Below are 20,700 nucleotides of genomic sequence, written 5' to 3'. Positions count from 1 at the left end.
TTTTCCAACATTTTTGCTTTGATGTTCGAAATCCGTATACTTTCAAATTTGAACAATTCTACGACCTCACTATATACATATCTTCCATCAAAAGTACGTGTACGAACGAATTCATTGATTCATCGTATCGAGCGTATGACTTGTATTTGCTCGTTATCTTCTGGCTCTTTTTATTTCATACTCACTTCATACGAAATACTTTACTACTTCATACTCATTCAAACGAAACGAACGATTCGAAGTTCCTTCTTCTTTAAAAACAAACAAAAATATCCTTCGGCCTGTGATTTAATAAATGTTCACGCCATAATTAAGATAATTGTTAAATTTAGACAATATGAAGTCAAAAAATCGAGAATTAAAAATCGATAATTATAACTTATATTTATACCTAGTCCAAATTAACAAAAAGTCATACAGATAAGTATAATACTTCTTAATCGTCTGTTTCGTAGGCTGGTGACGCCGGGGAATACGTGGGACTCGTTGGCGAGTACCCTGGCACTGGTGGCGAATAGGTTGGGCTTGTTGGTGAGTAACTTGGACTAGTTGGTGTATACGTTGGACTGGTAGGCGAGTATTTAGTACTCGACGGTGAATATTGAGGGCTTGTAGGCGAATATGTTGGACTAGTAGGGGAATAATTTGGACTACTAGGCGAATATCTCGTGCTTCCTGACGCCGTGTGTTGCGGTGAACTGGGTGAGTATGATGGACTCGTTGGGGAGTAAGTTGGACTTGTTGGAGAATACGTCGGACTTGCTGGTGTATACTGTGGAGAGGTTCCAGCGAACGACGGCGACGTAGGCGAATACGACGGACTTGTCGGAGAATATTTTGGACTACTCGGAGAGTAGCTTGGACTAGCTGATGAATATTGTGGAGAACTTGGCGAATAACTCGGACTCGTTGGAGAATAAGATGGCGAGGCAGGCGTATAATTTGGTGAACTCGGTGAATAGCTTGGGCTGGTTGGTGAGTAACTGGGACTGGTTGATGAATAACTCGGTGACGTTGGCGAGTACGATGGACTCGGTGAGTAGCTTGGCGACGTTGGTGAATAGCTTGGACTTGTTGGAGAGTAACTTGGACTCGTCGGTGAATAGCTTGAACTTGTTGGCGAGTAACTCGGGCTTGTTGGTGAATAACTTGGACTAGTTGGCGAGTAACTTGGACTCGTCGGTGAATAACCTGGTGATGGCGAGTAGTTTGGGCTTGTTGGTGAATAACTTGGTGACGTCGGTGAATAGCTCGGACTCGTTGGTGAATAGCTTGGACTCGTTGGCGAGTAATTTGGACTAGTGGGTGAATAAGTAGGGCTTGTAGGTGAATAGTTGGGACTCGACGGAGTTATACTTGGCGATGTTGGCAAGTAGGCGGGAGAAGTAGGTGAATAACTTGGTGAAGCGCCACCTGCTGGTGACATTGGGTATGGACTCATGCTAGGACCTGGGCTTCCTGGACTTCCGGGTTGTGGTGAATACGCAGAGTATGCAGGAGATAGTCCTGATGCATCTGATGCTCCAGATGGGGAGAAGCATGCTCCTCCTGGTGTCATGCCACTACCCAATGCTGTGATGAAAGAAACGGATTATTTAGGGTACATGAGTAATAATACATTTTATTATTAGAATAATATAAAGCCACAGAATAATCTTACCAGGTGACATACTTGAAGCGCCATAACCAGGTGTGGCGCCCATCCAAGGTGTCATTTGAGGACTCATGCTTGGGGTAGCAACACTGCCGAAGAACATTCCAGCAGTTCCCATTACACCAGCACCCACTGCCATTGGTATTTCAATACCAGCTTTACATTTCTCAGCATCCAGTAACAAATCGAAACATCCTGAAAAAATAAAATTAGACAGACATATATTAACCTGATAATTTTTGACTTGTTTATTGAAGTCGTTAAAAAAAAAATAGCAATACCTGTTCCTATACGTGGAAGTTGTCCCATGATAATATTTTCAGATACTCCTCTCATTGGATCTACTTCCGCATGAGATGCTGCATCTAATAGAACGTCCACTGTTTCTTCGAAGGAACATCTAAAGTAAAATATGAATTTTGGAAATCATATCCAATACTATAATAGTTAATAAATTAATAAATTTACTTCATCTCTTACAGTAACTTACCTCATAAGAGCACCTGTGTCTTGTCTGTTAATTCCGTGACGAGTTATAGCCATCAAATGCCCTTTAGCAGTCATTACGTCACAAAGCAAAGCAAGATGGCGATAGTTTACGTAAAGGCCGTAAAATTGCAAAACAGCATTCATTTCTTTCTCTACCGATTTCCTCACAGCCTCTATACCCAGTACTTCAAATATCTCGCAAATATCATTACTAAATGTTCTAACTGGATCGACATCTCTTTCACTCAACACTTTCATTAAACTCGTACCGTCCGTTTCCAATAACCATTCTGCTATTGCTTTGAATTCACCAGTTTCTGTAATAACTATACGTTTCTTAGCATCAGTTTGAGGCAAATGCATGTACACTTTCCCTATTGCTTCGATACCCTGCATATGAAAGTGATAATTTAAATATTATTTGAGGATTATAATATAATTATAAAATTAATGGACGTACCTGTAATGTCATGTCACTAAGCATATTCGCTTCAATACATCGAAGGAACATATCATCCTCCATTTTATCTACAGTCTCTTCCTCACTATCTTGGAACTTGTTATCGTCGCTGTTCATTATCCTAATTCTTAGAACTAATTTCTCAGCGTTATCATCGTTAAAAATACAGTTCAAATCGTCACCGAATCCGGCATTAATTTTTTCTGCAATTTGTTCCATAGTTAATTTTTTATCAGTCATCCTCTTGCGATCCAACTCAATTCGAAGTAACCATGGTGATATTTTATTCGGGTCAAAATCAGGCATTTCATAGTAAACGTTGACGAATTCTTGATCTTCCGCTATTACGGTATTTTGTGGATCTGGATCGTAATAGATCGCAGTATTTGCTGTAACTTTTCTCAATGTGGTGTGTTCCAATCGACAAAGTACATTTTTTGCTTTCTCGGCATCTCTTGCTGCAGCTCCCGTCAAAAATACGGTCAACGACGGAGCCTTTGGTTTCTTACTGATGTTTATAATTTCCTTCAATCTAGGTACACCAAGGGTTACGTTTTTCGACGATACACCAGCAAAATGGAAAGTGTTCAGTGTCATCTGGGTTGCAGGTTCACCAAGTGACTGTGCAGCTAAAGCGCCTACCATTTCTCCAGGTGATACCTAAAAAAAGTAAAAGTACAAAATTAATCCAGAATTGGAATTTTTTAATGCGGATTTAAATATCATCACATCATTTATTTTCTACAAACCTGTGCTTGTTGGAATCTGGTTTCAATTTCTCCAATAAGCCATTCAAAGGCTTCACTGGATAATCGAAATTCTTCAGAAACACATTTTGTACACAATGTAGATCTCACTAAGCACTGGAATAGCAATGTGGCATTTTCATTAGCCTGTTTGCTGAGTCTATCATCACCAGCCACAATGATACATTTATCCAAAAGATCCTTTACACCTATAAATAAACACATTTTAATATTAATGTTATCATACAATTACTACCATATGAAGTTATCAAATTATTTACCCTGTATGACCCTCATAGGACTAAGATCAGTAGGTGCACGTTTATTTATATGAAAAATCTTCTGTACATTCCAAATCATTCTTTGTAAATTACAAGGCAGTACAACTTTTGATTCTCCACTAGGGAAAATTTCTCTAAGTATAGCACGATCTTTGTTCAATTGTTCCCATTCTCTTTCTAGTTCGGATATGACTTCACCAGACCCCATCATTTCTCTAACTATATCTTCGTTAAAGATACGACGAAGATATCGTTCATTGGTTGGATCGAACTTGAACTTCTTTTCAAATGCTTTATTACTCAATTTAATAGTAGGCAAATTCTGAAATTCGACGGTTTCACCGCATAGACCATCCTCGCCATAACGCAATTGGATAAGTTGACCCACAGAGTTTCTGACTGTACCATCATAATGTACCATTACAGACTCCATAGCTTTTATCAAACGACGCTGAATGTAACCAGTTTCTGCCGTTTTTACGGCAGTATCGATAAGACCCTCACGACCTCCCATAGCGTGGAAATAAAACTCGGATGGAGTTAAACCAGCAAGGTACGAGTTTTCAACAAATCCTCTGGATTCCGGACCATAATCATCTTTAATAAAATGGGGCAACGTTCTTTTGCGAAAACCAAACGGGATACGTTTACCTTCTACGTTTTGTTGACCGACACAAGCAATAACCTGAGAGATATTAATATTAGATCCTTTTGATCCTGATACTACCATAGCCTTTAGGTTGTTGTATTCAGTCAAAGATTTCTTAGCAGAACCACCAGTCTTATCACGAGCATCGTTTAAAATTCTGTTTACTTGATTTTCGAAAGTTTGCCTCAAGGTATTACCAGGAGTAGGTTCCAATTCCATGTTGTGAGCTTTTTGAATCACTTCTATCACGTCCTCTTTAGCTTTCCTAATGGCTTTTTGAATTTCTAAATAAGTCTGTGGATCGGCAATGGTGTCTCCAATACCGATCGAGTGACCTTCCAGTAGTAACCAATTATTAATTACAGTTTGAATATTTCCGTAAAATCGTCCGCAAACTTCGTGTCCTAATTCCAACATACAAATGTGAAGCAAAGATCCAGCAGATGTACCCAAGGTCTTTTTACAGAGTATACCCATAACAAGTTCTCCGTGTTCTACCATGACTTTGGTATCACCAGGTGAAATCCATTTGTATGGGCCATCATCTTCTTCATCTGGATGTGTACTGTGAGTTCTTATCATATTCACGTTGCCTGGTATGATCAAGGAAAAGATTTGTTTACCAGTCCATAGAGGCTTTGGTTTTAATATGCATGGCTGAGGCATTTTGCCATTCCAACTAGGTAAGAACATAAGGATATTCATCATCTGTTCCTTTTCTATGAAAACGTCTCTTTTAGTCATTTTTCTTACAGCAGTAAGTGTGTCCTGTACAATACCCATGACTGGTTTATTAGCTTGGGGAGTAATAATTTGACGCGGTGTTACATGAATGTTTTCTACTTCTGCTCGAGTCTCCATTGACTGAGGAACATGCAAATTCATCTCGTCACCGTCAAAATCGGCATTATAAGGAGATGTGCAACTAAGATTCATACGGAACGTACTCCATGGCAACACTTTTACCCTATGACCCATCATACTCATTTTGTGTAGTGTTGGTTGCCGATTGAAAATTACTAGGTCACCATCCCGGATGTGACGTTCCACTCTGTATCCGCATTGAAGATGTAAATCGGATGGTTTTGGGTGGAACCTTAAATCGATTCTTTCCCCGTTATCTCTGACGATATATTTAGCACCTGGATATTGTGAGTTTCCACGTCTAACGAGTTCTTGCATTTTATCGATATTAAAAGGTGTAACAATTTCGGGGAATGTTAAATTCTGAGCAATACTTCGAGGTACACCGACCTGATCAATTCGCAAATTTGGATCAGGAGTAATAACAGTCCGAGCAGAAAAGTCAACACGTTTACCCATCAAATTTCCTCTTATTCTTCCTTCCTTCCCTTTCAATCTCGCTTTTATAGCTTTTAGAGGTTTGCCTGATTTCTGCATAGCTCGTGGCATGCCAGGCATATCGTTATCAACTAACGTTGCTACGTGAAATTGTAACATTTTTATATTTTCCGATATCACGTGCGCTGCTGCTCCCGCTTGCTCATTTCTGATTAATTCATTATTTGCTTTTATAATATCAGCAAGCTTATGTGTTAAGTCATCTTGATTCTTGGCAGAACCATACATAATAACTGCTGGTCTGACCGATAAAGGTGGAACAGGCAAAACAGTTACTACCATCCAATCTGGTCGTGCAAATTTCGGGTCCATGCCAAGGATAAATGATTCTTCGTCTGTAATGTGCTTTAAAATTTCCCAAGCTCTTTCTGCAGTGAGTGCCATCTTTTTTTCCTGCGAATCTTCATTCACGTGTGTCCATTCTGCAGTAACATCTAATCCAGATCTCCGAAGATTTGGTTGATATCTACCACATCCACCATGTCCAGGTTTTCTCTCTGCAGATTGTTGTTCTTGATTTTCTTTATTAATATCCATCTCATCACCACCCTCACAAATATTTTTACTTTTACATAAATCATAAACAAAAGTTAGACGTTTCCGTGGCTGACCTTTAGTTTTCATAACAATTTCTTTAATTTTTGGATTGTGCTGTAATCCAAAAATAATGCAAAATTAAATAAATAATAATGAATATATGGATAAAGAATATGATTACTAATAATCTGTACTTACTGGACTGACAAGAAGTTTTGAACAATAAAAACATACACATCTCAAAATTTTTATTGTCTTTGTTATGAAACCAACATGAAAAACTGGTTTTGCTAAATCTATATGACCAAAGTGTCCTGGACATTCTGTCATATTACCAGCACAAGTTTGACACCTAGAATTTCTATCAATGACACCTTGTCTAGGATCCATAAGTCCACCAAGCTTTGGGCGACCACCTTCCATAGTTTCTGGAAATCGAATGCCGCCATCTGTGACCGACATCCGACGCTATGCAAAATATTATATACAGTTATATACCATTGACAGATTCACAATTTAACAGGTATTATTGAATAATCACTTTAGGAAAATAATAGAGATACATATGGAATGTATTTGTCAGAAATGATGTAATATTTTACATTTATTTTTTCACATTATGTTTAGCATATTATGAAAAACAAATATATATAGACATATGTACAAATACATATAAATAGATGCAGATAGATAATTGTAAAAGGAGTAGTGGACCAACAGAAGTAAACAAAACATACAACTATTTATTTATCAACATAGATCCACAATATCAATTTATTATTAAAATTATGTTACTTTTACAAAATATGCAATTTATTCTGGATTTGACCATTTTTAACACTGATATTAAGAATAGGAATTTTCTAATTCCTCCTGTATGAAAAAAGCAATTACGATCTTTTAATTAAAAAAAAAGCTAATAAATCACATGCTGTAAATAAAATTTACATGGGCTTTGATAATTTCGTAATAAATCATTTTTATTGTATATATTTTATAATTTTAAGTAGAGTTTTTCCACAAATATAATAGGACATAATAAAAATTTACACACGCGACTGTTTGGAAGTAACACTGAATGCTTCGTATGATAACGTATCACATAATGTCGACTCATGATGAAATAATTCCGCGTACCATAGAAAAAATATATTCCACGAAATCCATTTGTTTACTACTAACGAACTTACTATTTCATCGGGTGAAAGAATGCCGAATTGAACCCTTTTTACGGTTCGCAGAGGCGCTTTGGAGTCGGACGTGGCCATCTTGCAACGAGCACGTACAGCTTCTCCCGCGGCCTTCTGCGCCTCAGCTCTCTCTAACCGTTCTTTCCCGATGGAAGCATCTCCCTCCCCTGACTTCTGACAGATCAGTTTGTTACTACTTTCATACTAACTTATTTTAAGCGTTCAAAAATGTATTATTATTGTACCTTAAGGAACTTCCTCAATCTTACTTATTAGATAAAGATAATACGATTATGAACATTTTTAATGTTGAAATACAATGCTATTATCATAAAAATTTAATTGTTAATTAATACAAGAATATACAAAAGAGGTTATTGTACAATTTTCAGAAATTTTTTAATTTCATAAAATATAAAAAATATAAAGAATGGCTTTTATTGGTTCATAGTTGTTTCAAGTACTTCTTTCTCTTGACTTAATTGGCTGGCCAAAATTAAGTTTGCTAGCAAAGATTTCATGAAAACTAACATAATCTTATTGGCAGGATAAGATCGTGTTCAATGAGGTAGGCGGCGGACGTAGAGCATTCTTTGTCTGCTGTCTGTCGCCAATCGCCATTGAATTATAAACATTAGTGTTGTCGTAACATTCATCAAGGGTTTTATAAATTAAATAAGCAGTAAAATGGCTACTTCAAAGACAACGAATATGTATAATAGGCAAAATTGGGAAGATGCCGTAAGTAAAATCTAAATTATAACATAATCGTAAATTTGATACGTTTAAACATTTGTTTATTTCTTTCCTTATAGGAATTCCCAATATTATGTCAAACTTGTTTAGGTGACAATCCGTACATTCGTATGGTAAGTTAATTTCGTCAAAATTTGAATTTCGATTCTTATAAGAAATATTTATTTGTGTGTAACATAATATTTTTTTTTAATTATATTTGTAGACAAAAGAAAGATATGGAAAAGAATGCAAAATATGCATGCGTCCATTTACAGTATTTAGGTGGTGTCCTGGTGCAAGAATGCGGTTCAAAAAGACAGAAGTTTGTCAGACTTGTAGTCGCTTGAAAAATGTGTGTCAGACATGTTTACTTGATTTAGAATATGGTTTACCAATTCAAGTACGCGATGCAGCACTTAAGATCAAAGATGACTTGCCCAGATCAGATGTAAACAAGGAATATTATGTACAAAATATAGACAGCGAAATTGGAAAAATAGATCCCACATCACCAGCAGGTGCTGTTGGTAAATCTGCAGCTGCTAGTGATCTGTTGATGAAGCTGGCAAGGACTAGTCCTTATTACAAAAGAAACAGGCCACATATTTGTTCTTTTTGGGTTAAAGGAGAGTGTAAAAGAGGAGAAGAGTGTCCATATCGTCATGAGAAACCTACTGATCCTGATGATCCATTAGCTGATCAAAATATCAAAGATCGTTATTACGGAGTTAATGACCCTGTTGCTGATAAATTAATGCGCCGAGCTGCAGCTATGCCTAAGTTAGACCCACCAGAGGATAAATCCATTACAACTCTCTATGTTGGCAACTTAGGTGATGTTTTAACAGAAAAACAATTACGCGATCATTTCTATCAATACGGTGAAATACGCTCCGTTACTATGGTTCCTCGTCAACAGTGTGCTTTCATTCAGTACACACAGAGAAGCGCCGCCGAAGCAGCAGCAGAAAGAACATTTAACAAACTAATATTAGGAGGGCGAAGATTAACAATTAAATGGGGACGTTCACAAGGAAGGCAAACTGTATCCGCAGCAGAAGCAACTAGAGAAATCTTGGAGCCTGTGCCAGGTTTACCAGGTGCTCTACCACCTCCACCAGAAAGCATGGGAAATAATTTTTTCAATCTACAAACTACTCCTGGCATGATGCCACCAATGATGATTCCACCTCCACCAGTTGCTCCCCAATTTATGTTCCCACCTCAAATGGCAGCTGCCACTGCAACACCTATTTTTCCACCTGGAACAACTCCAATACATTATCCAAGTCAAGATCCATCAAGAATGGGTGCGTCTCAAGGCATAGGAAAACCTTGGCCCGAAGAATAGTAATAACAATATTTTGATTTTTATTAATTGTAATTATAATAAAATGTGTATAAAAAAATAAATATATATCTTTGATTTTGTTTAAACTATTTGTGTCACAATAATTAATAATTAATAATTTCTATTTTTCCATATATAATTGTGAATATACGACTGCTTAGTAAATTAATTAAATCTTAAAATATGTGCATAATATTATTTGCAAACACAGTTTAATTTCAATATGTCTCTTTTGGATCTTTGAATTCATACTTTGAGTTCATTGGAACAGCCTTTATGATGAATAGTAGCTTATTGCAACTTGAACCTTAGTAAAAGCGCCATCTACTATGATTGTGAACTAACATTCTTAACAGCTAGCGCGTATTAGCGGCCGCTCCGAGTGTCATCATCGTATTTTAATACGTGTCCATTGGTGCCTGTCCGTCCGGTGTTTCTGCTACGTAACTTTTTTTCTGTAAATCTATGGAGTGTTTTCATCATCAAATATCTTTGAATTTCTGTCTGTATTAACATAAGGCGCCTAGTGCGCCTTCCCGTCACGGTGAACATGTGTCGGGCTCGATTGTTATTCCACTTTCTGGCGCTTAGCCTACTCCCCTTTGCCCGTCCTGACGAGCACACTCACATCGTAAGTATTCGGAATTGACATATTTTCAAAATGTCAAAGTGGCAAATACGTTACATTCGTGTCCTTGTTGACTTTACAACGTCCACATTTTATATTCTTTTATTACAATTCGTTCTTTCCTTATCTTACCATAAAGATTTGACGTGGAAAATATATTGTCCATTCATATATTCTTATTTACATTACTTTTTGTGATAAACTACCTTTGTTCTTTATCTTTTCTACAAGTGGTGTAGTTTAATAGGTGATTTTTTTATTACTTGCTAGAGATTGATTCGTTCTACTATGATGTATAGACATGTTAATTGTATTCTATTACATATAAGAGGAATGTGTATTACCAGATGTATTTTCTTTCCAGTACGAAGATAATGATGAAGTTGTACTATGGATGAGTACAGTTGGACCATATCACAACCGTCAAGAAACTTATTCATATTATTCATTACCTTTTTGTATGGGTACAAAAGATGTCATTAATCATTATCATGAGACCTTTTCTGAGGCACTGCAAGGCATCGAACTCAAATTTAGTGGCCTGGAAATTGAATTTAAGGGTATTTTAATTTTATTAGTTAGTGATAAATATTATAAGTATTTATGTGGGTAATATATATAATACATACATATATACTTGGTTACCTCATAGCTGATATCGCCAAAATGGACTATTGTCAAATAAAATTAACAGAAGAAAGTGAAAAAGCTTTCATATATGCAGTGAAGAATCAATATTGGTATAAGATGTATATGGATGATCTACCAATATGGGGTAATGTTTTCCTTTTTCCAATACTAAAATGTGTTACTGTTATATCAATTGATTATTGTAAAATATTTAGGTGTTGTGGGAGAACCAGAAGAAAATAATGGAGTTGTATCTTATTACATTTGGACACATAAGAAATTTGATATAGGATATAATGGAAAGCAAATAGTTGATGTAAATTTGACAAGTGAAAATAAAGTAAAACTGGTACAAGATGCAGCTATCTCTTTCAGTTATGAAGTTAACTGGAAGAAGAGTAATGTTAAATTTGAAGACAGATTTGATAAATATCTGGATCCTAATTTTTTTCAACACAGAGTAAGTATTCTGGCAATGTTTGCCTAAATTTGAGCTCAATGTAACGTAAACATATTGACAAAGACACTAAATAGATATAGCAAGAGTAAGTGAGAGGTATTGTCTTTCTTGCTTTCTCTCAATTCTTGTTCCTTGTCATGGAACAAGAGAATATTTCCAGAATAAAATTTTTATCTGTTACACGATTATTCATTGAACAAATTGGAATTTAAGCAAGCATTGTTAATACTATTGCTTTAAAGATTATACATTACTACTAAACTGATCATTGTCCTTTATCTTTTCTAGATTCATTGGTTCAGTATTTTTAATAGTTTTATGATGGTAATATTTCTTGTTGGGCTTGTTTCAATGATTTTAATGCGTACGTTAAGGAAAGATTATGCTAGATATAGTAGGGATGAAGAAATGGATGATATGGAGCGAGATTTAGGAGATGAATATGGATGGAAACAAGTTCATGGAGATGTATTTAGACCAGCTAGTCATGCAATGCTTTTTTCAGCTCTAATAGGCGCAGGCTATCAAGTAATTACTTTAATAATACAAAATTTACAAATTTAATAATAAACATTTTTAGGACAGTATATTTTTAAGAAACGTGTACTAATAGGCTCTTTTACTTTAAATTTGACTTTTTACCCTAGGTTACTGTGGTTGTACTTAGTGTTATTATTTTTGCTATCCTCGGAGAGCCGTATACAGAAAGAGGATCGATGTTATCGATAGCAATATTTGTGTATGCTGCAACATCACCTATAAATGGTTATGCGGGAGGAGGCTTATATGCACGTATGGGAGGACGTATTTGGATCAAACAAATGATTCTCAGTGCCTTTATGTTACCTCTTATTGTCTGTGGCACTGCATTCTTCATTAACTTCATTGCAATGTATTATCACGCTAGCCGTGCTATACCATTTGGTTCTATGGAAAGTATTATTTACATAGTACACATTCATTTGTACATATATACGTATCTTGTATGTACTAACAAGAATATTTTATTTACAGGTAGCAGTAACATGTATTTGTATATTTGTTATATTACCATTGACATTAGTTGGAACCATATTAGGCCGTAACTTAGCTGGGACACCGGACGCACCATGCAGAGTTAACGCGGTACCTCGACCTATTCCTGAAAAGAAATGGTTTATGGAACCACTTGTTATCATAATGCTTGGTGGTATCTTGCCCTTTGGATCGATATTCATTGAAATGTAAGCTTCATCATTTACATACTGTAAAATTATTATATTACAGTTGTTTTATCCTTTTTTAGGTATTTTATTTTTACCTCATTCTGGGCATATAAAATTTATTATGTTTATGGATTTATGTTACTAGTATTCGTTATTCTAATGATAGTAACTGTTTGTGTTACTATCGTATGTACATACTTTTTGCTAAACGCCGAAGATTATCGATGGTAAGCATTGTGTTACTGTTTATTATGTATATTGTTTAACAATGATTGTTTCTTCATTTACATATGCTATCTTGTCTTATAGGCAGTGGACAAGTTTCTTATCGGCCGCCTCAACCGCTGGTTATGTCTACATATATTCCTTTTATTACTTCTTCTTTAAAACAAAGTAAGTTTATAATGCTTGATTACATTGATTAAAAAATAAAATTACATTTCAAACTTTCTTTTTTCCAGAATGTACGGTCTCTTCCAAACAGCCTTTTACTTTGGTTACATGGCATTGTTCAGTCTTGCCTTAGGTATAATGTGTGGAACTGTTGGTTACGTTGGTACTAATGCATTTGTACGAAAGATCTACTCTACAGTTAAAATAGACTAAAGCACAATGCTAGTGTAATGTCTAAGATGGATTAAATTGAGAACATACAGAGTGAAACCTGCCGGTCTTTATAAAGTAGGACTCTTTTTGGTAGTTTAAGTTATTTACATTATTCGTTATGACGCGCAAATGTAACTTGTCGAAGAGACTATTAAACCGGCATCAATAACATACTAATGTCAATGAAGTGTAGCGTAAATATTTAAAAAGAAATATTTGGTACATCGTTATGTTTCTTCAAAATATTCAGTGAATATTTTATCACTTTACGTCTATTGATGTAACATCATAATAATATTTTCATTTAAAAAAAAAAGTGATTAATTTATTTGCTGTAATTTAGTTGTGAAGATGGGTCCTATAGTACAGTACAGTACACATCTGTGAAACGAATAGTTTGCCAATTATTCAAACAGTCATATATAATATTCATCTCATGAGTCACAATTTGGTATTACACAAAATGCAAGATCCGATAATTATGTAATATTTTAGAATTACTATTTTACTCTTAAAACAGGTAACTTTATAACGTTGCTCAATTTTTTATTTGTTTGTTGAATTTACTAGAAACTTATTAATTATTCTTTTTTCGGGGGATTTATAGAAAGAAAGTTGTATAAATTAAAAAAATGTTTAAGAAATCTCATTGCCTCTTTCAGAATATATATCAACAAATACAAATGTCTGAATTCTTGATCAAAAATATTAACATTCCAAAATACCAACGAATGCTAATAATTATGATTGCGAAAATGGAATATGTCGATACTGAAATAAATGAAAGAAAGAAGATACATGTTATTAGGTATAAATTGTACAGTATAAATTTTCGATACGATCTATCCAGAATGCAAGGGATATACTTTAGTTAGCATAATTAGAAACAGTACCCCAGTTGTGTGACTCTGTTTTGAGATTTTAGTTATATACATAACGCTTGATTACCAATAATTCGAGTAACGTTAATTTATAGATAAGCTAGACAGTAGGATTAAAGAAAGAATGTGGATAATACGAAATTTTTTTACTATTGGCTATGTATCACATATTTTCTTTGATATAAATAGTTTTTATTTTAAATGAATGACTTCTGAAATGTGAATGCATTGATAAAATGTAAAGTATTGTGAGTCTATAACCGGTGGTAAAATGATTTTTTCACTTGTGATCCTCTTCACGCGACTAAATATCTAAGAACACGTTTAAGCGTTGCTGAGAAAAAAAGTAAATCGAGAGGATTGTGGAATTTAGGAATGGCAGTGAATGTGTTTATCCTAATGCGATGCGTCGAGCGACAAATATCAATGAGAATATTTGAATGAACATACAGTTTGTTATTAAACGTAGCAGTTCTAAGAAATATAAAATTTCTACGTACAACAAAAATATGATCTATTTTTATTTATACACCATTGATCTTTATCTACCTATATTACAGTGTTATCTCGCTAGCGGGAACTTTACCTTGTTAATTGGATAAATTCCGACCCGTGGCCTACGACCTAAGGAAGAACTTATGTTTATATAAAAACTTTAACTTTATGTGAAATAGGTAGAAAATCAACAAAGATATTGAAATTCTAAGGCCAGTAGCTTGTATAAAAGCAATTGAATAATAAAATAGAAGAAATAGGACAAGTGAAATAAAAGAAACAAATATAACGCTGAGCTCTGAAAATAGTTTTTAAGGAATAATGGGGATAGTGATGTTCAATTAGTAGAATACTATTGTATTCATCATGATCGCAGTTGGGCACGGGCGGTATATTGCATACGATCGTGCGATCGGACAACTCCTATAGAGGGGCTCACAGTCGTATGCACCACTATACATTCACTGATATGTCGCGTTATACATGCGCAGGACAAGACCTTTTCTTATCCACCATCTTGATTTTTGTCGACTCAATAAAATAAACAGTTTTGTCAATGCTTTCGGTATAGGAGTGTCCAGACCTGCTTATATGACCATAACCAGACGTGTGTATAAAGCCCAATGCAAACGGGCGACCTTTTTCCACGTGATGTAGCTCGGATTATATGTCTTTATTGGTCTTAACTGGGAACTCAAAGAATGACATATGATTGCAATCATATCGCACGGAAAAAAGTCGCTTATTTGCATTTAGGATAAGACCGTGATATTCGTATTTGAAAAAAATACTACGTTGCTCAAAAGTATTTCATATAAAAAATTATATCACGATGAATATGTTATTTGTAATCACTGATTAAATAAGTAATGATATAATATAGCAATCTGTATGTATAATTAAAGGATTCAGAAAAGATCAGGATTACAAAAAGTATAATTGTTGAATTGATTCTGATGGTGCCAGTGTGGCACTAAGAGCTCTGTCGTACATTCAGAAGTATTCACGTGTCAAAGCGTACTCGTCGACGCAGCAGGTCGGAGTGTAGTATACACAACTATTTATTACTACAAGAACATTACATATTGTTGTAGGTGTACAGTGACTGAAATACTATTTAAATTGTTTTCTATTTTATTTCAAGTTATAAACTTAACACTTCCGATAAATAAAAAGCAGCAAAAATGGCACCAAAACAAAGAATGCGTATCGCAAACGAAAGAGCTACAAAAAACATCACACTTCGTGGAAATGTTCCAAAGTCATCGGTATGCTGTGTTCTATTGTTTGATAAAATCTATTTTAACAGTTATGTGTAAAGTAAGATGATTAAAATATGTTAATTGTGTAAAAATAAACAATTATTTTCGTTTCCAATTTTGAGGTTATAAACTATAATAAGGTTGCCAAATTGATTGCATGTGCAATGACATTTATAATAATATTATTGTTTCATATTTTTTATTTTATGTTATACATATTTCGGCTAGCATAGTTAGATCTTTGAAAAATGTTTTTGATTAAAAATTTGTTGACTAGTAAAAAGTAACAAATTAATAGATTGATAATTGTACCATATGTGACATGAATCTATGCTACAAATTTGAAATCAATTATTTAACTAATTTATACATCTTTTATGAAGTAAATATGAGCTGTAAAACACTATATAAATTTCATTTTATTATAAATCTATTTATTTCACTGATTATATCAAATTACAAGCTTTATCTGGTAATAATAACTGAAGTTACAATGATATGTAATAATTATTGTATTTGTAGAAACCACAAGATCAAGGATCTCCAGTTGGACCTTGTCTATTAGCACTCTTCATCTTTGTTGTATGTGGTTCTGGTAAGTTTAATATAATTTAAATATAAATAAATTCAGTAAACATAAAATACATAGAAAAGAATGTTCACATCTATATACAAGTTAAATTTTCTAATTTTCAGCTGTATTCCAAATAATTCAGAGTATTAGAATGGCTTAAGAAAATCAAAAGCATGTGAAGTTAAAACGATGTTGCTGTTATTGTTAATATGAAAAGAAGCTGTCTACATCTTACTGGTATATAAGCGAGATCAACAGACTGTTCTATTGTAAAAACATAATGATATTGACATGAAACTGAACTCAAATTTCCACTAAATAATATCCTTCTTTTTGCTACAACTCAAAGGAATGAATCTAGCATTTATAAACATTTTACTTAATTGTATATGTATCAATGAAAGAATATTGCATTTAATGTATTTTTGTTTTGTAGATATCAAACAAAATGTTACATCTTGAGTATGACTTCAATCTGTTCTATAGCTTTGCATAGCATTTTTCATTTTGAGTCTTATGAAAAGCTTCAATTCTTTCATTGATACCTATATATAGTAAATAATTGTACATACATGTGATCAATTTATTGTATCAATTCATTAATCAAAGCATTCCACTGTAAACAGTTGGTAGCTTTTGGTTGTCTATATATTTTAGAGGCCTTAAGACATGATAAGTCATTATACATGTAAAAATATATATTATATATATTATCAATGTAATTTATCCTAATGAAATATTTGCTACAGACAATTCTTTGTCTCTTTTAATAAATTACATTATGGATAAATACGTTCTTGTGTAAACTTTATTGATCCTTATAGGCTAAAGACAATAGAAACGTTCTAATTTTACTTTATCATAAATAATTATAATGGATGAATACAATATAGATATATTCTGGTAGTAATAAAACAGTATTTTCGTATTTTTTTTTTATTCTACCAATTTTGTTTTATACCTAAAAAAACTTTTAGTAATTTAAGAATTCAGTGTGACCAATTTTCCCTAGTTTCGCTTAGAGACTGTTATTTAAATTAAACGGAAAGCTTATGAAAAAGAAGTGAAAACAGATTTTTCAAAAGCAGAGTTAGAAACATTAAATTATTTTCTTTAGATTCAGAATATCTTTCTAATCATTTTGGGTTTATTTTTCATATAAATTTTTATAAATGGCAAACATATTTAATTTGTTCGGTGAAGTATCGGAACTTCACAAAGGTAAAAACAAAAATACGTGGGGTTAATATTTATATTTTCTTTGTTTTATATAAATATTATTTTAAACTAATAGTTTATGCTAACTGCTTTAATTCTTTAAAAGTATTAATAATATAACTATTATAGATCCAGCTATGAAGCCTTTGGCAAGATCCAAAAGTTCTCTTGGTACAAATGATACTCCTCTGAAAAATGTTAGCCGATCAAAACCAAAAGGATTGTCAATTAGATCTAAGTCTGACTTAAATGTTTCTACTACTGTACAAAGTAGTACTCCCAGTAAACAACAAGAATTATTAAAGCCTAAACTAACACAGTTAGACGACAGCTGCCAAGTAATATCACTCAAGAGAAATATTTTATTAAAGGTACAACTCATTGCAAATTTGTGTAAATAGGATATATAATATTTTTTTAATTTTTTATAGAATCCAACTATATCTTACAACAGAATGAAGGATGTATCTCCAAAAAAAGTATCTAATACAAAAAATATAAAATTACCAGAATCGTATGGTGAAAGTATTTTTAAGAAACCATTACCAGTAAAAAGTAACATTCACAAATCATACCCAGAGCCAGAAAGTCTAGCACCATATTATGATATGCAACTTGAATTTGGTATTATATTTAGTTACTTGATTAAATTATAATTCATGAAAAGTAATTAACTTGAAAGAATAATTAAATTATAGAAATATATTTTTACAGATGACATTTATACTAAAACTATAGAAAATGAATTTAAAGAACTTTGTGTAAAGAAGGAACGTGAGACAGTACCTTATGAAGATGAAGGATTTGAGTCAGGTATTAAACATTAACTATATATCTTTCATGTATTATATATATATATATGTTTTCCAAATTTTTTATATAGATCTGGAACAAATTGAGATTGAAATGCCAGAATTATGTAAATCACCTGAAATATTTGATAAAGAATGGATACAATTTAAAAATCCTGATTTACCAGAAATATCAGATGATGATGACAAAATTTAAATATACAAATGGAATAGTTATCTAACTTAACAGTGGCTTTAAGTTTCTTATTATGGAATTTTTGAATAAAATAATCTAAGAATATTATATTATGTTAAACTATATAAGTACATTATGAAATTGATTTTAAATAGGTGATTAAATATATAAGTTAAAAAGAAGATTAAGAATAAGTAATATAATAAAATGTACCTTTGATACATGATACCTTTTTTGCATAAATAAATTATTTTGTTGTAAGAATAACACACTATTATTTTATTGATGGATTTTTATAAAAATTTTCACAAAAATAGCAATTAAACGTTTTTCAATTGTTGTTGTACAAAATGACAACAGATAGAAGTTTGACTGTAATAGCTGGTATTTTAGGAGATTGTACTTTCAATTATATATGTTTCGTCGCTGAAAGTTTGTCTACGATATTACCGAATTTTCATTACAGAAGTATTAGTAAAAGTTCTGCAAGATGGGATGTAAGTTAATATTATTTTATTCATAAATATACTTCTTTATGAAGCTTATTTTCTAGTGTTGGTTGAAAGAAACTTGTGATCTTCATGGATGGACTCACACTAAATCTCCTCTAATATGGAGAGAAATTGGACTTAGTCGGTCTCATGTAACTTATATTGGAGGTAGTTCCCAATTTTGGGAATTATTGCATAATTATTATGACATCAGTTTATATTTAAGCAAAGAAGAACTTGATGCATTACAAACAGACTTATTATTTGTATGAAAACGTTTTATAGCAAGAATTTCTATATTATATTTAAGAGTTCATTTTTCTAAGTTAAGTTCGTTTAATAAAGGCTTGTAATATAAAGAAACAAAGAAGCAAACCATTACAAATACAAAAAAAATACCGTCAAATAATGATAATAGGAGCAGGAAGATCAATGTGCCCCGATCTTGTTCCTCAGTTATTAATGACAAAAGAGCTCTGGATGACTCATGGAATTGTTATTAACTTGTATGATGAACCAGGATGTTTCTTTAAACTTAGGAAAATTTTTAGAGATGCAGGAACAATAGGTGCTGGCATAAATACAGTACATATTGTGGAAAATATCCCTGATGGATTAAAAGACTGTGATATATTAATTTACCTTGACAGTTTAACACGGTAAATCTATTAATATTGTTTTTATTCATTGCTATTATGTCTACTAGTATTTACATACGCATTTTTCAGAGAAGAATATGAAGGTACAGATAATTGGCTGCAACGTAATTATAAAATTATAGCAAATTTATGTACACATATAAATGAACATGCGCCTTCACATATGAAGGTAATTTTCTGCTCAATGAATCTTCCATGTTTTTACGCCAATATCATGATGGAACTTGTTACAAAATTATCAAGCACAAACATTGTAGTTGCTAGTGCTCATTATGGTTTAGAACTTATATACACATTTGTAAATTCACTTGGTCTTAATCTGCAAAATTTTGGTTGTCCACCTGTTTGGGGCTTCTTGGGTTGGTTTATATATTAAAGCAGAATACCATGATATTTTCTCTTCTATTTTTTTGCATATATATTAAAACATTACATTTAATTATAGGAATCAATCACTTTGTAGATGTTCACCATATGATTCAAAAATATGATGTTTATTGTCCAAATAAAAGAGCTCTAAATTCGAATGAGAATATGATACTACCACTTGGAACTCAACATTCCGAACTGAGGTGGTTTTTTTACAAGACACATGATAAAAATCCTTATAAAAACTATTTGAAACGCAAGGTACATAACTTGTTGCACTTTTTTAAATAATATGAAACAGCAGAAATTTTTTTAGGCCCTTCTTCGATATCAAATGGGCACATCAGAAGATTTTCCAAAATGTAGAGCAATTTGTGATCTTTTAAAGTTATGGTATAGTAATAAAAAAAGCATCAGGGATGAAATTATATCATTAGGAATTGAATCTGATGGTAATATAAAAATAGTAAGAATTGCAAAAAATGAAATAGGGAAATTAGAAATAATTTACGTCTTTTAGGTTCATTTGGTATTCCAAAGGGATTAGTATTTTCACAACCAGTTTATTTAAAAGAATATGAAGATGGTTCACGAGTATGGGTCCCTTTCAGAGATTTCCCAATGCCGAACATGCCAATTTCTATATTCCAAAGCCTTATAGACACTGGTATTTATGTTAAGAAAAAAATAATTGAATTAAAAAACAGTTCTGATGCAACAAAATAATACATTTCTAATCATTTACATGAATACGATTTTAGTGCTTTACATCCATTAA

The 20,700-nt window shown here is 32.9% G+C and overlaps 6 protein-coding genes across 9 annotated transcripts; 5 read left to right on the top strand and 1 right to left on the bottom strand.

The window, feature by feature from the left end:
• Positions 1-358: 358 nt before the first annotated feature.
• On the bottom strand, positions 359-7,545 carry LOC100742572 (DNA-directed RNA polymerase II subunit RPB1). The gene is made up of 9 exons (XM_012391960.3): positions 7,369-7,545; positions 6,377-6,646; positions 3,631-6,292; positions 3,353-3,558; positions 2,604-3,263; positions 2,145-2,533; positions 1,936-2,054; positions 1,661-1,849; positions 359-1,572 (listed from the first exon to the last, which is right to left on the bottom strand). Exons 1-9 carry the CDS (start codon positions 7,444-7,446, stop codon positions 437-439), a joined length of 5,709 nt encoding a protein of 1,902 aa, XP_012247383.1. The 5' UTR covers positions 7,447-7,545; the 3' UTR covers positions 359-436.
• A 348-nt stretch (positions 7,546-7,893) lies between these two features.
• On the top strand, positions 7,894-9,532 carry LOC100742451 (pre-mRNA-splicing factor RBM22). Of its 2 annotated transcripts, none has more exons than XM_003493661.4 (3): positions 7,894-8,109; positions 8,184-8,237; positions 8,330-9,532. In XM_003493661.4, the coding sequence occupies exons 1-3, from the start codon at positions 8,056-8,058 to the stop codon at positions 9,455-9,457; spliced, it is 1,236 nt and encodes a 411-aa protein (XP_003493709.1). In that variant the 5' UTR covers positions 7,894-8,055; the 3' UTR covers positions 9,458-9,532. The 2 variants fall into 2 exon arrangements, with proteins under 2 accessions (XP_003493709.1, XP_033179722.1); XM_033323831.1 differs by having other exon boundaries at positions 8,022-8,109; positions 8,382-9,532.
• A 242-nt stretch (positions 9,533-9,774) lies between these two features.
• LOC100742233 (transmembrane 9 superfamily member 3) lies at positions 9,775-14,375 on the top strand. 2 transcript variants are annotated; one of them, XM_012392082.3, is made up of 10 exons: positions 9,775-10,088; positions 10,450-10,645; positions 10,738-10,860; positions 10,931-11,175; positions 11,464-11,703; positions 11,823-12,107; positions 12,190-12,398; positions 12,461-12,607; positions 12,690-12,773; positions 12,842-14,375. In XM_012392082.3, the coding sequence occupies exons 1-10, from the start codon at positions 10,008-10,010 to the stop codon at positions 12,984-12,986; spliced, it is 1,755 nt and encodes a 584-aa protein (XP_012247505.1). In that variant the 5' UTR covers positions 9,775-10,007; the 3' UTR covers positions 12,987-14,375. The 2 variants fall into 2 exon arrangements, with proteins under 2 accessions (XP_012247505.1, XP_033179714.1); XM_033323823.1 differs by having other exon boundaries at positions 11,823-12,111; positions 12,194-12,398.
• Positions 14,376-15,333: 958 nt separating this feature from the next.
• On the top strand, positions 15,334-16,937 carry LOC100742114 (stress-associated endoplasmic reticulum protein 2). The gene is made up of 3 exons (XM_003493659.4): positions 15,334-15,630; positions 16,147-16,219; positions 16,321-16,937. Exons 1-3 carry the CDS (start codon positions 15,547-15,549, stop codon positions 16,356-16,358), a joined length of 195 nt encoding a protein of 64 aa, XP_003493707.1. The 5' UTR covers positions 15,334-15,546; the 3' UTR covers positions 16,359-16,937.
• Positions 16,938-17,195: 258 nt separating this feature from the next.
• Positions 17,196-18,629, top strand: LOC100741994. 2 transcript variants are annotated; one of them, XM_012392005.3, is made up of 5 exons: positions 17,196-17,419; positions 17,546-17,754; positions 17,848-18,040; positions 18,131-18,229; positions 18,300-18,629. In XM_012392005.3, exons 1-5 carry the CDS (start codon positions 17,371-17,373, stop codon positions 18,422-18,424), a joined length of 675 nt encoding a protein of 224 aa, XP_012247428.1. In that variant the 5' UTR covers positions 17,196-17,370; the 3' UTR covers positions 18,425-18,629. The 2 variants fall into 2 exon arrangements, with proteins under 2 accessions (XP_012247428.1, XP_012247427.1); XM_012392004.3 differs by having other exon boundaries at positions 17,546-17,787.
• A 33-nt stretch (positions 18,630-18,662) lies between these two features.
• On the top strand, positions 18,663-20,668 carry LOC105681553 (putative malate dehydrogenase 1B). The gene is made up of 7 exons (XM_024371317.2): positions 18,663-18,900; positions 18,957-19,160; positions 19,240-19,553; positions 19,623-19,912; positions 19,999-20,183; positions 20,239-20,374; positions 20,443-20,668. The coding sequence occupies exons 1-7, from the start codon at positions 18,754-18,756 to the stop codon at positions 20,646-20,648; spliced, it is 1,482 nt and encodes a 493-aa protein (XP_024227085.1). The 5' UTR covers positions 18,663-18,753; the 3' UTR covers positions 20,649-20,668.
• Positions 20,669-20,700: the final 32 nt, after the last annotated feature.

Source organism: Bombus impatiens, unplaced genomic scaffold (genome assembly GCF_000188095.3).
Source record: "Bombus impatiens unplaced genomic scaffold, BIMP_2.2 scf_1275, whole genome shotgun sequence".
Lineage (NCBI taxonomy): Eukaryota > Metazoa > Arthropoda > Insecta > Hymenoptera > Apidae > Bombus > Bombus impatiens.
This window is presented reverse-complemented; position numbering and strand designations above follow the sequence as displayed.

Coding starts and splice junctions, on each gene's coding strand:
- LOC100741994 (XM_012392004.3), top strand. CDS start 17,371: ATGGCAAACATATTTAATTTGTTCGGTGAAGTATCGGAACTTCACAAA. Junction 17,420..17,545: donor AGTATCGGAACTTCACAAAG/GTAAAAACAAAA, acceptor TAACTATTATAG/ATCCAGCTATGAAGCCTTTG. Junction 18,041..18,130: donor TGATATGCAACTTGAATTTG/GTATTATATTTA, acceptor ATATTTTTACAG/ATGACATTTATACTAAAACT.
- LOC100742451 (XM_003493661.4), top strand. CDS start 8,056: ATGGCTACTTCAAAGACAACGAATATGTATAATAGGCAAAATTGGGAA. Junction 8,110..8,183: donor GGCAAAATTGGGAAGATGCC/GTAAGTAAAATC, acceptor CTTTCCTTATAG/GAATTCCCAATATTATGTCA. Junction 8,238..8,329: donor ACAATCCGTACATTCGTATG/GTAAGTTAATTT, acceptor TTATATTTGTAG/ACAAAAGAAAGATATGGAAA.
- LOC100742233 (XM_012392082.3), top strand. CDS start 10,008: ATGTGTCGGGCTCGATTGTTATTCCACTTTCTGGCGCTTAGCCTACTC. Junction 11,176..11,463: donor CTAATTTTTTTCAACACAGA/GTAAGTATTCTG, acceptor TATCTTTTCTAG/ATTCATTGGTTCAGTATTTT. Junction 12,608..12,689: donor AACGCCGAAGATTATCGATG/GTAAGCATTGTG, acceptor CTTGTCTTATAG/GCAGTGGACAAGTTTCTTAT.
- LOC105681553 (XM_024371317.2), top strand. CDS start 18,754: ATGACAACAGATAGAAGTTTGACTGTAATAGCTGGTATTTTAGGAGAT. Junction 18,901..18,956: donor AAAGTTCTGCAAGATGGGAT/GTAAGTTAATAT, acceptor CTTATTTTCTAG/TGTTGGTTGAAAGAAACTTG. Junction 20,375..20,442: donor ATTAGGAATTGAATCTGATG/GTAATATAAAAA, acceptor TACGTCTTTTAG/GTTCATTTGGTATTCCAAAG.
- LOC100742114 (XM_003493659.4), top strand. CDS start 15,547: ATGGCACCAAAACAAAGAATGCGTATCGCAAACGAAAGAGCTACAAAA. Junction 15,631..16,146: donor GAAATGTTCCAAAGTCATCG/GTATGCTGTGTT, acceptor TTGTATTTGTAG/AAACCACAAGATCAAGGATC. Junction 16,220..16,320: donor CTTTGTTGTATGTGGTTCTG/GTAAGTTTAATA, acceptor TCTAATTTTCAG/CTGTATTCCAAATAATTCAG.
- LOC100742572 (XM_012391960.3), bottom strand. CDS start 7,446: ATGGCCACGTCCGACTCCAAAGCGCCTCTGCGAACCGTAAAAAGGGTT. Junction 6,293..6,376: donor CAAAACTTCTTGTCAGTCCA/GTAAGTACAGAT, acceptor TTTGGATTACAG/CACAATCCAAAAATTAAAGA. Junction 1,850..1,935: donor ACTTCCACGTATAGGAACAG/GTATTGCTATTT, acceptor TTATTTTTTCAG/GATGTTTCGATTTGTTACTG.